Here is a 14102-nt window from a genome sequence, read left to right on the forward strand (position 1 = left end):
CACAAAGTTTCCCATGGGCCTCTTCAAGATCTTGTCTGAATTTCAACCTTGGTAGTTCAACTTTTATCTAATTTACATATTAAAATGTCAAGTAAAACGTAATCTGGAAAGTGTTTGGCTGCTTAAAAAGGCAAAACAAAACAAAACTTGGTAACTATGATCTAGTTCAATGTCCATATTCAACAGATAAAATTGAGGACCATAGTCAATGTCTATGGTTAATGGAATATGAAACTGTATAAAAATCATCAGTATACTCAAGATCCAAAAAATGCTGGGCTCCAATTCATGGACTATTATTAATCTATCACACATCAGCTGAAATGAATACAGGGTTAACATTTCAGCAAATGCATTAATTTTTCCACCATTTGTAACAAAGTATAACCTAGATTATTCAAATTCCTTAAGAAACTCCTGATTTTAAAGACAACTAGCCTAGATTTTAACCAAATCAGAAACCCTGACTTCGAGGTTTCTTTCCTACCATAGCTCCTTACAAGTCCTGAATAAACATATGCTGAACTGAAAACTTCCTGTAATACGCATATAGCTGTTTATATGACACATTTTAACTCTACAAATGATGTGGCAAGAATTTTACTATGCTATTTCCTACTGATTTTTCAAGTTATTGGAACCCAGGCAAATTAGCTTTTCTGCCACGTAGAATTTTTTCAAATAATTAGACTGTGATGTTCAGGTTTTTCATTATAAGTACTCCTAAATTCACTCACTTTGTTCATAGTGGTTCACAATCTCCTTTCAAACAGTGAGAACTGGGGAAAATCTCAGTTTTACTGCCACAAGATTCATATCCAGTATAGTAGAATGGTTAAGGAGCCAGACTGCCTGGGTTCTAATCCTGGTTCTGCAAACCTCAGCATGTCACTTATTCTGTCTGAGCCTCTGTTTACTCATACATGAAATGCATACTACTATCAAATGCATACCACTACTTCAGGAAGTTGTGGTGAGGATTACCTATGCTAATATACATAATGTAGTTAGAATATCACCTAGCACAGAGCAATAACAATGAGCCAGTTATCATTATTTCATTACTTAATATCAGGTCCACACTGCAGAATATGCTTAATTAAAATTATATTATTTTAGCATCAAATTTTGTCACTAATTCTACTGCACATACTTTACCAACCAACACTGTCCCTTCTAGTTACTTTTCTTATCCTTAATTGTGAATGCTTTGCAGACCAAAAGTACATATGTATAACTATTTGATTCTTACACAAGTTTAAAATGAAAAGATTCATGGTTTCTAGCAATGTTAACACTAGTGATGATTTTAAGTGTTATCTTTATTTTGTTTTAATTGACATATGACCAGTTTAATCATTTCTCTGATTTTAAGTGCAACTCTAGTTGACATGTCATGCTCCATTTTCAGGGGAGTTTATATGTAACTGATTCAGGACTTGATTTACATAAATAATCATGTAATTAAAATTCCTAAGGTTTAATTGTCATATGCAGTACACTAGCTGCATTAAGCTGTCTCACATACAAGCTATGTGATGAACATAACATTTCTTTTTTTTTAAAACTGACAAAAATTGTATATAGTTATCGTATATAACGTTTTGAAATATGTACACATTGTGGAATGGCTCAGTCAAGTTAATTAACATATGTATTACCTCATACTAATTTTTTGTGGTGAGAACACCTAATATCTGTTAGTGATTTTCAAAATATAATACATTATTATTAACTATAGTAATCATGTAGTACAATAGATTTCTAAAGGTAATTGCATTTCTTATGTGGCTTCTATCACACATGAACTATCCTTATTAACCAATATTAATATTCCACTTACTGGCTATAAAATACTATAAGAAATGTGGGACTTGTTATGTCAATATTTTAATACAGTAACTATAATAAGCATTTCATGTTCACAGGTCTGAAGAATAATGCAAATCCCCATACCACCTTATTCCAGGGGTAGGGAAAGCCAATTATGGGCTGCTATCCATTCTGTACAGTTTTATTGGAACACAGCCACGCCTGTTCATTCATGTATTATCTAAGGCTGCTTTTACCTTACAATAGCAGAGTCAAGAAATAGCAAGAGACTGTACGCCCACAAAGCCTAAAATATTTACTATCTGGTCTTCTACAGAAAAAGAACTTCTGACCCCAGATCAAGTCCAATATTTTCATCAATAAGAATATTAAAGCAAAGAAAATAAAATGATTTGTCCATCACATAGCTTGTATACGAGAGAGCTAAAAGTATAGCTCGAGCTACTTACTAATCAACCATTCTTTCTACTACAAAAATTTTTCCACGAAAAAAAAGCTCATAGGATTACTACAAAGAACTCTTGTTACTACACAATCCCCATTTCACTAACAACATGAATTGCCTTTAAGATGAAGTTCTATTACCTCAATTCGTGGCTTCTTTGCTTCTGCTAAAACTTCATCTGCAGCTCGTTTGACTATTAAAAAAAAGAGAAGCAAATAAATGTGTAGTTTGGGAATGGGTTTTCAATAAGTTCAATATAAATATGTGAAAAGACATACCTTGAGTAGATCGCTGAAGACCTATTTCTAAGGGGGCACTTCTGTCTATGCTTGCTGATGTTGCTGAAGATTTAAAAAGATTTATACGAGAAGATGAATTATTTAAATACATATTTTAGATATTATTACAAGTAAAATGATCAAAGTTTGTTATGTTTCTTATTTCTATACGGTGATTTCCCTAGGTAAAAAATAAGTTATAAAGCAGCTCTATAAAAGGATTTTATTAAAAAGATTAATCTGTATTAGAAAGTGTGTAAGAGGACAAATTTTAACAATTTTGATTTAGCTTACAAATTACTGAGATGATCTGACTGAAATTAACTGGTCATATGCTGAAAGTGTATCTAACATAAAGAACTAAATACATAAATGTATATAAATACAGAAGGAAACGTTTTTTTTTTTTAATTAGCATTCGCTTTTAACATGCAATTTTAAGTTACATTGGTAGAAAACTTTAAGTTATTTTTAAAATTAAATCACTTGATTTTTGAATGGCTCAAAACATTAAAACTATAAAAAAGGGGTGGTGTACCTCCTAACCTAATCCACCTAGTTCCCACCACCCTAACACCCACTGTTAGTCTCTTTTATATCCTTCCAGAGCTTCTTTCTGTAGATAAAAAAAAAAAATTATACTTTTATTTTACCCTCTTTTACTCAAAAGGTAGCATACTATACACATTTCTGAACCCTTCTTTTTAACCTAACAATGCATTTCCATCATCCCTTCATATCAATATTTGGAGCATTTCCTTACTCTTCTTTTACTGTTACAGTGGTATTCTATTAAATAGATTAATTATAATTTATTTAACTAGGTCCCTATTAATGAACAGTTCAATTCTAAAAGTTTTTTGTCATTACAATGACACAATAACTTCATAAGGTATATGTCATTTCATACATTTTCAAATATAGTCATACATGTTGCTCTGACAAACGCTCCATTAGGTAATTTTGTCATTGTGTAGGCATCAGAGTATGCTCACACAAACCTAGATGGTATAGCCTACTACACATTTATCATCTTATGAAGTACATTGTTGAATGAAATGTCATTATATGGTGCATGACTGTACACCTCTAAGATAAAATCTAAGATGCAGGATTTCTAGGTCAAATTTGCACTAACTGCTGCCAATTGTTTTTTTTTTTTTTTTTTAAAAGATGACCGGTAAGGGGATCTTAACCCTTGGCTGGGTGTTGTCAGCACCACGCTCACCCAGTGAGCTAACCGGCCATCCCTATATGGGATGGGAACCCGTGGCCTTGGCGTTATCAGCACCACACTCTCTCGAGTGAGCTGCGGGCCGGCCCCTGCTGCCAATTGTTTTTTAATTGATTGTTTTAACTGACACTTTAACCAACAGGGTAGTAGCATATCTGTTTCCTCATAGCCTCACCAGGGCATACCATCAAACTCCCAGATTTTTGACTATTGGGTTAAAAAAAAAAAGCTATCTCTGCACAGTTTAAATATTATGAATTAACGAAAGCATTTTTCATATGGTTTTACCACCTTTTCTGTGAATTGTATGAATATAATCCATTGAGTTGTTGGTCTTTTATGCATATATTTCCACGACAACTTTATATATTAGTGAGATTGGCCCTCTATCTGTGATGAGTTGAAATATCTTTCCCCAGTTTGTCATGTCTTTTGTTTTTCCACAATGCAAAATATTTTTATTTTTATCAACCTATTAACTGAATAATCCCACCTTTCCTCCCCCACTGATTCGACGTGTTACTTATATATGACTCACGTTATTCATGTTAAAATCACATATGTACACCTATTTCTAATCTAACATAAGAAAGTTGTTTTATTAGTGTATCTATTCTCTCACAGTTTTTAAATTATTGGGGCTTATTATAAATTCCAAACTCTAGATGACTAGTCTTGTTCACATTGCTCTTCTACAAATTTTTAGGACACTTACTTTTACCAATGAACTTTGAATCACCTTGTCTAGTTCTACCCCTCAATCAAGAAAAACTGCAGGGATTTTTACTGAGATCATGTTAAAAGCATAAATAATGTTAAGAACTAGTATCTTCAAGCCATTATGCCTTCCTAAAAACAAGGTGTTAACATCTGCTCAACTTTTTCATTAAACCGTTATATTAACAATTTTAAAAAATGGCAAAGCAATATACTTGATGACTAAATTTATTTGTCCTTTAGAGACTACAGGAAATGATGTGGATGGGTAAAGGGCAACTCTTTTTTTTTTGGATTCTTTAAAAGAAAAATCAGGGCCGACCCCGTGGCGCACTCGGGAGAGTGCGGCGCTGGGAGCGCGCGGGTTCGGATCCTATATAGGGATGACCAATGCGCTCACAGCGCTCACTGGCTGAGCGCAGTGCGGCCGGTCTCAAAAAAGGACAAAAAAAGAAAAAAAAAAAGAAAAATCATTTGCTCTAAAGTACTCCCCCAAAACTAGCCCATTTATCAGGCTCACGAAATGCTTATTAAAGAATCTTAGACCCCATACCAGATCTTCTGAATCAAAAACAAAAACAAAAAACTATATTTAACAAGTATACCACATAATTCTCATGATTTAAGAAGTTATGGAAAGAGTGCTCCAAAGAATTAAATTTGCTTTGATTCAAGAAAAACCTTCCCCTGACCTCCCCAACCCCATCCTCTTCACAGGAAAATTGGCATCCCTCCTTGATCCTCCCCAGGGTTCTAACACTTTGTGCTATCAGTCTCCCTTACATAACAGTAAACCTGTTTAGGACAGGGATTCTGCATTTTGTACAGCACTCAGCATAATACTTTTAAGAATAAGAATTTGGGGTTGTCCACTTAGCTCACTTGGTTAGAGTGCAGTGCTGTTAACACCAAGGTCAACGGTTCAAATTCCCATACTGGCTGGCCACCAAAACAAACAAACAAACAAAAAAAGAATAAGAATTCAATAAAGACTTGTTAAATGAGGACAGCACAGGAAGAAAACACTACTAATGATGATCTTTCCATTATGCACAAGACTGTGTAAACCAATCTTACTGCTTTAAAGCCATGGAGCAGAATATGTGACAACAAAGCTGTTAATGACTTAAAAGTAGTAAACTGCATCCCAGGGAAGGTGAGAGCAAACAGTTCTGTTATATCAATTTATTTGTACCCTGTAAAACAGTAAGTTAATAATTATTCATTTGTTCAGCTAAGCACCTACTATACACCACTATTCTAAGTGCTGGGTATTTAACAATAAACAAGACAATTGTCTGCCCCTTGAAGTTTACCCTCTAGTGGGGAAGCCAGACAATATGGAAGTAAACATATATATATACACACATATATATAAAATTTCAGGTTGATGTATGGGATGTGGTGAAAAATAAATCAGTATGGTACTATACACAGACAGGGGGATGGAGAGACGCAATGCTATTTTATACTTTAGCTAGAGCAGTCAAAGAAGTTCTCCCTGACGGAATAACATTTGGAAGAACATTTAAGCACAGATCTGAATGAGACAGTGAGCCATACCACAATGCAGAGAAATAGAATTCCAGACAGAGAGAATAACAAGTACAAAGCTCTAAAATTAGAACAGCTAAAAGGCCAATGAGACTGACTGCTATAAGCAAAGGAAGACTATAGAAGGTGAGGTCACAGAGATTTGGGCAGAAGCAAGGTCACATAGGCTGGGGTAAGGAATATGAGCTTTATTCTAAGTGTGCTGGGAAGCCACAGGAGGTCCTTGAGCAGGTGAGTGACACAATCAAGTTTATGTGCTTTTTCAAAAACAGGTTACTGCTAACTGCTAGGCAGAGACTACACTGTACGAAATAAAGAGTGGGACCTATGCGGAGGCTATACGAAAGTCTAAAGAGGAAGGATGGAATACCGTCGAGGTAAAACAGTAAGAAGTGTCATACTTTTAAAGACAGTGAAAAGGACTTGCTGACAGAATGCATGTGAGACGTACCAAAGATTTTGCTAGGATTTTTGGTCTAAGCAAATTCATGAATAGTACCATTACTCATTACTAAGATGGAAACAATGGGGGAAGAACAGACTTGCTGTTTTTGTTTTTGGTTTTTCTGGGGGGGAAGGGATGGAGGGAATTGAACATTCTATTTTGGATATGTTAAATTTCAGATGCCTACTAACCATCCAAGGGAAGATGTTGACAATGCATTTATAAATCTGGAGCTCAGGAAAAAGTTAATGATGATGACAAACATTTGGAATTTATCAGCATACATACGGTATTTAAAGCATTAAACTGGAAGAGGTCACTAGAGATTAAGAGTTCCAAGAAGAGAAAAAAAGTCAACACCTGGAAAACTTCAAGAACCAGAAGTCAGGCACAGAAATAACCAAAATAAAATGAGAGGTGGACAATGAGTTGGAAGAAAACCAAAAGAACCTGGTGTCCTGAATGCCAAGTGAGAAAAAGAGAGTGGTCAACAATATCAAATGCTCTTAGAAGGTCAAGTAAAGTAAGAGAAACCAAAGGAGGTGGCAACCCTTAAGTCAGTGTCAACCTTACAAAGAGAGATTTTAGTGAAATGGTGAGGATGAAAGCCAGATTGGAGTCACTTCAAGAACAAATCAAAGATAAAGAAGAAGCAGTATACCACACCAACTCCTCCAAAGAATTTTGCAGCAACAGGGAGAAAACAAATGGTGTAACAGACAGTAGGAATGTGGTGTCAAAAACACTTTTTAGGGCCGGCCCGGTGGCGCACTGCTATAGTGCACCGCTTGGGAAGCGCAGCGGCACTCCCGCCGAGGGTTCGGATCCCACATACAGACCGGCCGCTCACTGGCTGAGCGAGGGGCGGGAGCAACACCGAGGGTTGCGATCCCGTGGCCGGTCCCGGTCCGGTACGGGCGCGACACTGAGGGTTGCGATCCATTGCCAGTCACGAAAAAAAAAAGACAAAAAGGAAAAAAAAAAAAAAAACACTTTTTAAAGGTGAGAGATCTTACCATATGTATTCTAAAAGAAAATGATGCAGAAGAAAGGAGAAAATTGACGATGCAAGAAAGAAACATCAATTTACAAAGACAAAGTCTTTGAGACTGTGAAAAGAGATGGAATCCATATATAAAGGAAGGGGTGACTGGCCTTAGGAGCAAAGATAGTACATTCGCTATAACAAAAAAGAAGGACAAGCATATGACACAGCTGAAACTAGATTAATTTTTTAGTAAGAATATAAATTCTCTTCCCACTACTTCTTATTTCATAGGGGGAAAAAAGAAACAATGTCTGTCTAGCAGAAAGAGCATTTAAAAAGTACTCACATGCTTCACCATTGAGATATCCAAGTAGATCTTTTCGGTCAGGTCTTCTAACCACAGGAATATTTTCAGTCTGAAGATAAAATTTTAAATATCAAATGAACAACAACTATATGAAACTCGATAAAGATATGCATCATATAATGTCTGAATTTTATTCCAATATATTGATAACATATATTTAAAATCACATTTGTAAAAAATGACAAGGCTAAAAGAACCTAATAAAAATCTTGAACATTTTTTAGACATGTTAATTTCTGGTAATTTTATTTTTGAAATTCCAGGAAGATATACAAAAGATAATGATTAGAAATGAAGCAATGACTCTATCCATTTTCAAACTATCAGTTCCAGTCTTTTTTTCCCTTGGCTTACTCTACATATTTTTTTTTAGTAACACTCACGATGGTTTTGCTCATGTGAGTCTATTTTCTTTTTAGTCCCATAGTCCCACTGCTTTCTCACTTTATGCAGTGTCTTCAAAGTGCTCTTTTTTCACACACAAATCAGATCTCTTCAAAATATTTACCTGAACTCTTTCAAATAAACTAAATTAGCCACTAAAACAAAGTTTTAATAATTAACTATAGGTACATGTAATTTAGGCAGGGAAAAAGGTATAGGAATTTATAAAGAAAAATGTTAATGGTCGTTGTTTACCTTCTACATTACATATTTCTTTTTTATCCTTGAGTGTGTATAAATTCTGTAAGCGGGGGAAAAAATTTAAAAATTAAACCTGAAAAGCTTATTCATTTCACTAAAATGGATAATTTTCCTTTAATCACCTACTACATTAGCAATTTCTTAAGAGGTGAGCAAACAAAAGTATATACATTAGGCACCAAGTCATCTTTGAATGAATTCAATGAATTCATAGATTGTCATGAATTCAATGAATATCACAATTTTCCTTATCATTTTTCTAATGTCAACAAACAATAGAGTGCAAGAAAAACTGGTGGCTATGGGATTATACAGTTTAAATACTTTGTTATCTCATATGAGCAAGAATGAAGTAACATCAAGAACTCTTAGTATAGTTGGCCAATTACCTTATACTGAGTACTGATTACATTTCACTGCACCAAACATTCTGCACATACTCCTCAATGATTTGGGTGAACTATACTTAATCACTTGAATATTAATTTTTTTTTTTAAAAGGCTAAATTTTAGTTTCTCCTTAGGAGTACAAAAGTTTAAGAGCACACGAGTTTTTTATGCTTGTATTCTTTTTTTAAACCAGCTACATGGAATATCATAAATAGTTGATATTTATGATATTATATTATAATTAATTATAATTATATATATATAATTATGTATATATATTTGAATTAATTTTTTTTAAATTATTGTTTCTAAGCCTGATAACATACTTCATCATTTGGTCACTGTTGAGTTATGTACACATTACAGCCAATTAAAAAAGATGTAAGTCTGGGCCGACCCCGTGGCTCACTCGGGAGAGTGCGGCACTGGGAGCACCAAGGCTGCGGGTTCGGATCCTATATAGGGATGGCCGGTGCGCTCACTGGCTGAGCGCAGTGCGGGAGACGCCAAGCCAAGGGTTACGATCCCCTTACCGGTCACAAAAAAAAAAAAAGACGTAAGTCTACTCACACTAAAATTGAAGTATGGGTCATTAATACCTATTTCAGGAATAGTCTGTTCACAAGAAAGAGCAAGTAACGCAAAGGAATGAGGAAACAACAACCTCAAATTTGTAGAATCTAGAATTATAAAATTCTGCCCTTCTTATTTGGCAAGTACTTAAGAAAAATAAGAGTTAAATCTTAAGTGACCGAGTATCCTAGGGTCCATAGTAACAATTATAGCTGTCAGTTATGTGCTACCACCATTCCCCAAGAACATAATGAGGAATTTAAACCAAGTATCTGAGTCATCTTTATTACCCCAAAATGAGTGGATATATCAAACAAAACACTCTAATAATTGTCTCATTCAGTTTTTAAAGATCCAATATGAGTTAAAGTAACTTTAAAGAGAGAGATGCGATTATTTTTCGCACAATATCCCACGTAGTTTTGCCCTAAATTTTATTTTTTTAAAAATAGTTAAGACTAAATATGTATTTCTTGTTCAGAAAAGCAGGAGCCTTATGATTTAAAACTTACAAAGCCCATTAGATGATGGGATACTTTCTCAATTGTTTTAAATAACAAGGTATTGTTTGGTATTTGGTAGACACCTAACATAAGCCAGAAACCTCAACTATTACTATTGGAGAGGGGGGAGAAGGTTATAGAAGTAAATTTCACACAGCTTAATGCAATCTACCAACTGTGTTAGATAGTTCAAAAAGTGGCTCTAGTGATGAAAGACACAATTATGATGTTTGTGAAAAGTTTGAATGAAATTGTTTTTAGAACTATAAGGAATGGGAAAAAGCAGTGCTTATAAACTAATATCTTTTTTTTTTTTTTTTAAGAGACCACCCCGCTATGTTGCCCAGGCTGAAATGCAGTAGCTATTCACAATCACAATCCCACTACTGATCAGCACAGGAATTTCTGACCTGCTCCATTTCCAACGTGGGTCCATTCACCTCTCCTTAGGCAACCAGGTGGGTCCCCACTCCTAGAAGGCCACCATACTGATTCCAAACTTAGTGGGGACACTGGATTGGCATAGCACACTATAGCCCAGAACTCCTGGACTCAAGCGATCCTACAGCCTCAGACTCTGGAGTACCTGGGGCTACAGTCACACGCCACCACGCCCAACCAAATTAATACATTACATACTTAATTTTAAGTAAGTTAAAACAAATATTAAAGTCAGACATTTGATTATTTCCATTATATCCCCCCAAAAATCTTATGTTTGACTCTACCAAAAGTAATCTGAGGGAGAGTCTTATTTTACAAAGTAAACATAATCTCTTTAGGACATTTTATTTGGGCATTAATAGCAATTTGCCATGTGTTACAGCTATCATACCCAAGTACCTCTGAAACCTATTTACTTATCAACGATAATATACTGCTCCCCTACAAGTGAAGAATCTCATCATCAAAGTCTCTGTGAAATCGGCTCTTTTCAAGTTGTTTCTAAAGACTTCCTTGGAGTAATAAATTAATTTTCTAACACTGAGAAAGCAAGCAAAATTAAAAACAAACAGATTTATCAACAGAGTATGAAAATAGCTGTATTAGTTGCTTAAAAAATAATTTTTAAAGTATTAATCTTGATTCTTATGACAAAAAGTTTTCTTCATTTTTCCATAGGCTTATAATTTTTTTAAATTCCTATAGATGCCTTTAAAACTTCTGTTGTTACAAACATTACCCACACTTTACGTGAAAAAAAGTCACAGATTAAAAAATTGGTATAAATGACACAGTACCCTAATTTTGATCTTCTGACTTTCATATAAACCTTTCATTCTTTTGATTTGAAACCTATGAGGGAAGTTATCCACACCAAAGGATACCTACTATCGATGAGGTTTAAAAAAAAAAGTTTTAAAATGAATCCTACTTACAGCTGCACGTCTGACATACACAGGATGAGAAAGATGCACATTGTTAAGTAGAAATAAGATGGAATCCAATGTGTAGTATTCTCTGGGTTGTCCTTCCTTTCCAGTCCTGAAATAATTAAGACAAGACTTTTTTACTTGCATTTCTAACTCAACTCTTTGGGCTTAATTACTATATATGTATTTATTTATCTATAATTACTTTGCTATCCCAACAATGGATTCAACACGGCTAACAAAAATATACACAAAGTATAAAGGCAAAAGGAACGCAAAAGAAGGCAATTACAAAAAGCAAGAAATAGGGAAAGCAAACAAAATTCATACTTGAAGGCACTATACACTTTTTTAGAATTAGGCCCGAAATAAGGTTCTAGGCTTTGTCAACAGAGAAACCTAACCAATTAGATTGGAAAGGATCCATAGAGAAAATAAACTGCTTAAGAGAAGAGCTGGCCAGTTAGCTCAGTTGGTTAGAGCACAGCCTTGTAACACCAAGGTCAAGGGTTAAGATCCCCCTGCGGGCCAGCTGCCAAAAAAAGAGATAGAAACACAACTATCATTGTTGCCAAACTTAAAAGAAAATTATTCTGTGGATCTTACTGAACAAGATACTGCTTAACAATATTCTTACAGTAAACAAAGCAATAAATTTCTGAGGTATGATTCTTATGACATCCCTCAAATTAGACCAATAATGCAAAAACAAAATGCAGTTATCTTTGTGATGAAACAATGTGGTCTAAGGGTCCAAGCTCTCTAATGAAGGCACATATATGACCTAGAGTCCAATCCCACCCGTCCTCCTACATTCTCCCCATCTAGAAATGTCAATGTATTATTTGAACTCATCTGAATGCAGCCCACTAATAATGAGCCCCAAACCTACTTTTCTAGCCTCTAATCCCACTTTTCCTCTAAATCTACGTACGTATATTTCAGTCCACACATCACTATCAATTACCGTACTATGAAATCCAATACATGAGTTAACAACCAGACTTTTTAGGATATAGAAAAGAGAAAAATAACAGAATGCACTGCATGCAACGAAAGTATTGTTTATACATATACATATTTACAGGTGTACAAACACACACATACAGAAAATGAAAATAACTTCTTGGTGTGATTAGCTGTTGAAAAAGTTTGAAATCTACTGTTCTAAGCATTCCTTTTTCCTGGCTTCACTGAATTGCTGTCAAAACATTTCCTTTCCAGCTCTCACGTATTTCATACTGTTCCTTCATCCTGGAAGACCTACTCCCCCATTTCACCCACAAAATTCTTACCCATTCTTTAAAGCTTATTCATTTGTTCGGTCACTTATTCAGAAAACTTTGTTGGATGCAAACATGCCAAACACACTTCTATGGAACCGCCCTCAAATACTCCCAACCAGAAGTGACTGCACGCTTAAGAGCTAGAAAGCATTTCACATCAAGTTATCTGTTTTATCTCCTCTATTCAGTTAACCTCCTCTGAGGCAAGTACCAGGGTATTAGGAATTTTTCTACTTCTCAGATTCAATATAACCATTTTTTAAAGAAAAAAATTAAAAATCCAATAAAATGTAATCCTCTCTATGCAAAATTCTTTGAAAGGGTAAAGCGCAGGATTCTCAGAATATCATTTAATCAACTTTTCTTTATGAAGAAATTATGCTAATTAAGTCAAAAGGGAAAAGAAAAAAACCACTAAAAGCCAACAGACTAAATTTGCCCTACTTTTTCGTCGACTCTGCATAAAGCTCATTCCATTCAATCAAACAAAAGGAGTAGAGAAGTTCTGGCTCAAGGTTCTAATTATCCAATTGAAGCACCAATGATAGTCACATCGTTTAAAAAGCCCCTCATGATTATTAGACCTGTCCCTAGATGTCTTCCTGAATGACTTAAATTCGCGAAACTCCACGTGGGTCAACATTCCTCGACACTTCTCTTTAAAACACACTTCCCAAAACAGTACACACCATCAATTTCCTAGACCTGTGAAGCTCACGCCACTGCACCAGTAACTTTGTCCCTGAGAAACTCCTGCCTTCACCCTTAACACAGACTTTAATGACTCCTCCAAGTTCAACAAATCCCTTTCCCGTCCTGAGTCGGCAGAGCTGATTCCTTTCTCTCTCCCCAACAGCGAAAGAGTAAACAGACCAGGCGCTGCAGGGCCAGCGGAGACAGTTACAACGCACGGCGGCCTCGGACGGAGGGAAACAGGACGAAACGGAAACGCCGGCTCCGGCGCCGCCGCGCCCCCTCGCGCGCCTCTGCCCGGGGCCACCTGCGCGCCAGCCCCGCACGTCCAGGGCGCTCAACGCGTACAGGTGAGAACAGACCGCAACAGTCACAAGCTCCCTTTGGCTTCTCAAAGACTTAAAGACACGAACCGATCCAGACGCAGCTCTCCAGGACCCTCCTCACCCTCCAAGTGCAACTTGTGCTCTGAGGAGAAACTTTCCCCGGAGCACCCATTCTTCCCATCCCCGAGGGAGACGGGGGGAGGGGCTGGCAAAGAGGTCGCCTGAGGGCGCCCACCGCTGTCCCGCCATCCCGGGACCACGGCCATGCCGACTTACCCCCAAACTACATAGTTGGTCTTCACGTTCTTGGGCCAGGAGAACTCCCCGAAGATCACTTCGTCTCCCTTCACCACAATCTCCTTCTTCTGGATGTTGTACTGTCGCAGGACGCTGAGCACGTCCGCCATCTTCCCCCCCCTCGCCGCCGCCGGCCCCGGGCGCCGCCGCCGCCG

The 14102-nt window shown here is 36.4% G+C and overlaps 1 protein-coding gene across 1 annotated transcript in view; it reads right to left on the minus strand.

The window, feature by feature from the left end:
• Nucleotides 1-14096, minus strand: part of CDC73 (cell division cycle 73) — a 36644-nt gene extending 22548 nt beyond the window's left edge. The window contains exons 1-5 of the mRNA XM_008586154.1: nt 13927-14096; nt 11352-11457; nt 7841-7910; nt 2557-2619; nt 2419-2471 (exon numbers count right to left, since the gene is read on the minus strand). Coding sequence (XP_008584376.1) covers nt 2419-2471; nt 2557-2619; nt 7841-7910; nt 11352-11457; nt 13927-14057 — 423 coding nt within the window. The 5' untranslated portion in view covers nt 14058-14096. The remainder of the gene's footprint in view (nt 1-2418; nt 2472-2556; nt 2620-7840; nt 7911-11351; nt 11458-13926) is intronic.
• Nucleotides 14097-14102: the final 6 nt, after the last annotated feature.

Source organism: Galeopterus variegatus, unplaced genomic scaffold (assembly GCF_000696425.1).
Source record: "Galeopterus variegatus unplaced genomic scaffold, G_variegatus-3.0.2 Scaffold3854, whole genome shotgun sequence".
Classification (NCBI taxonomy): Eukaryota; Metazoa; Chordata; class Mammalia; order Dermoptera; family Cynocephalidae; genus Galeopterus; species Galeopterus variegatus.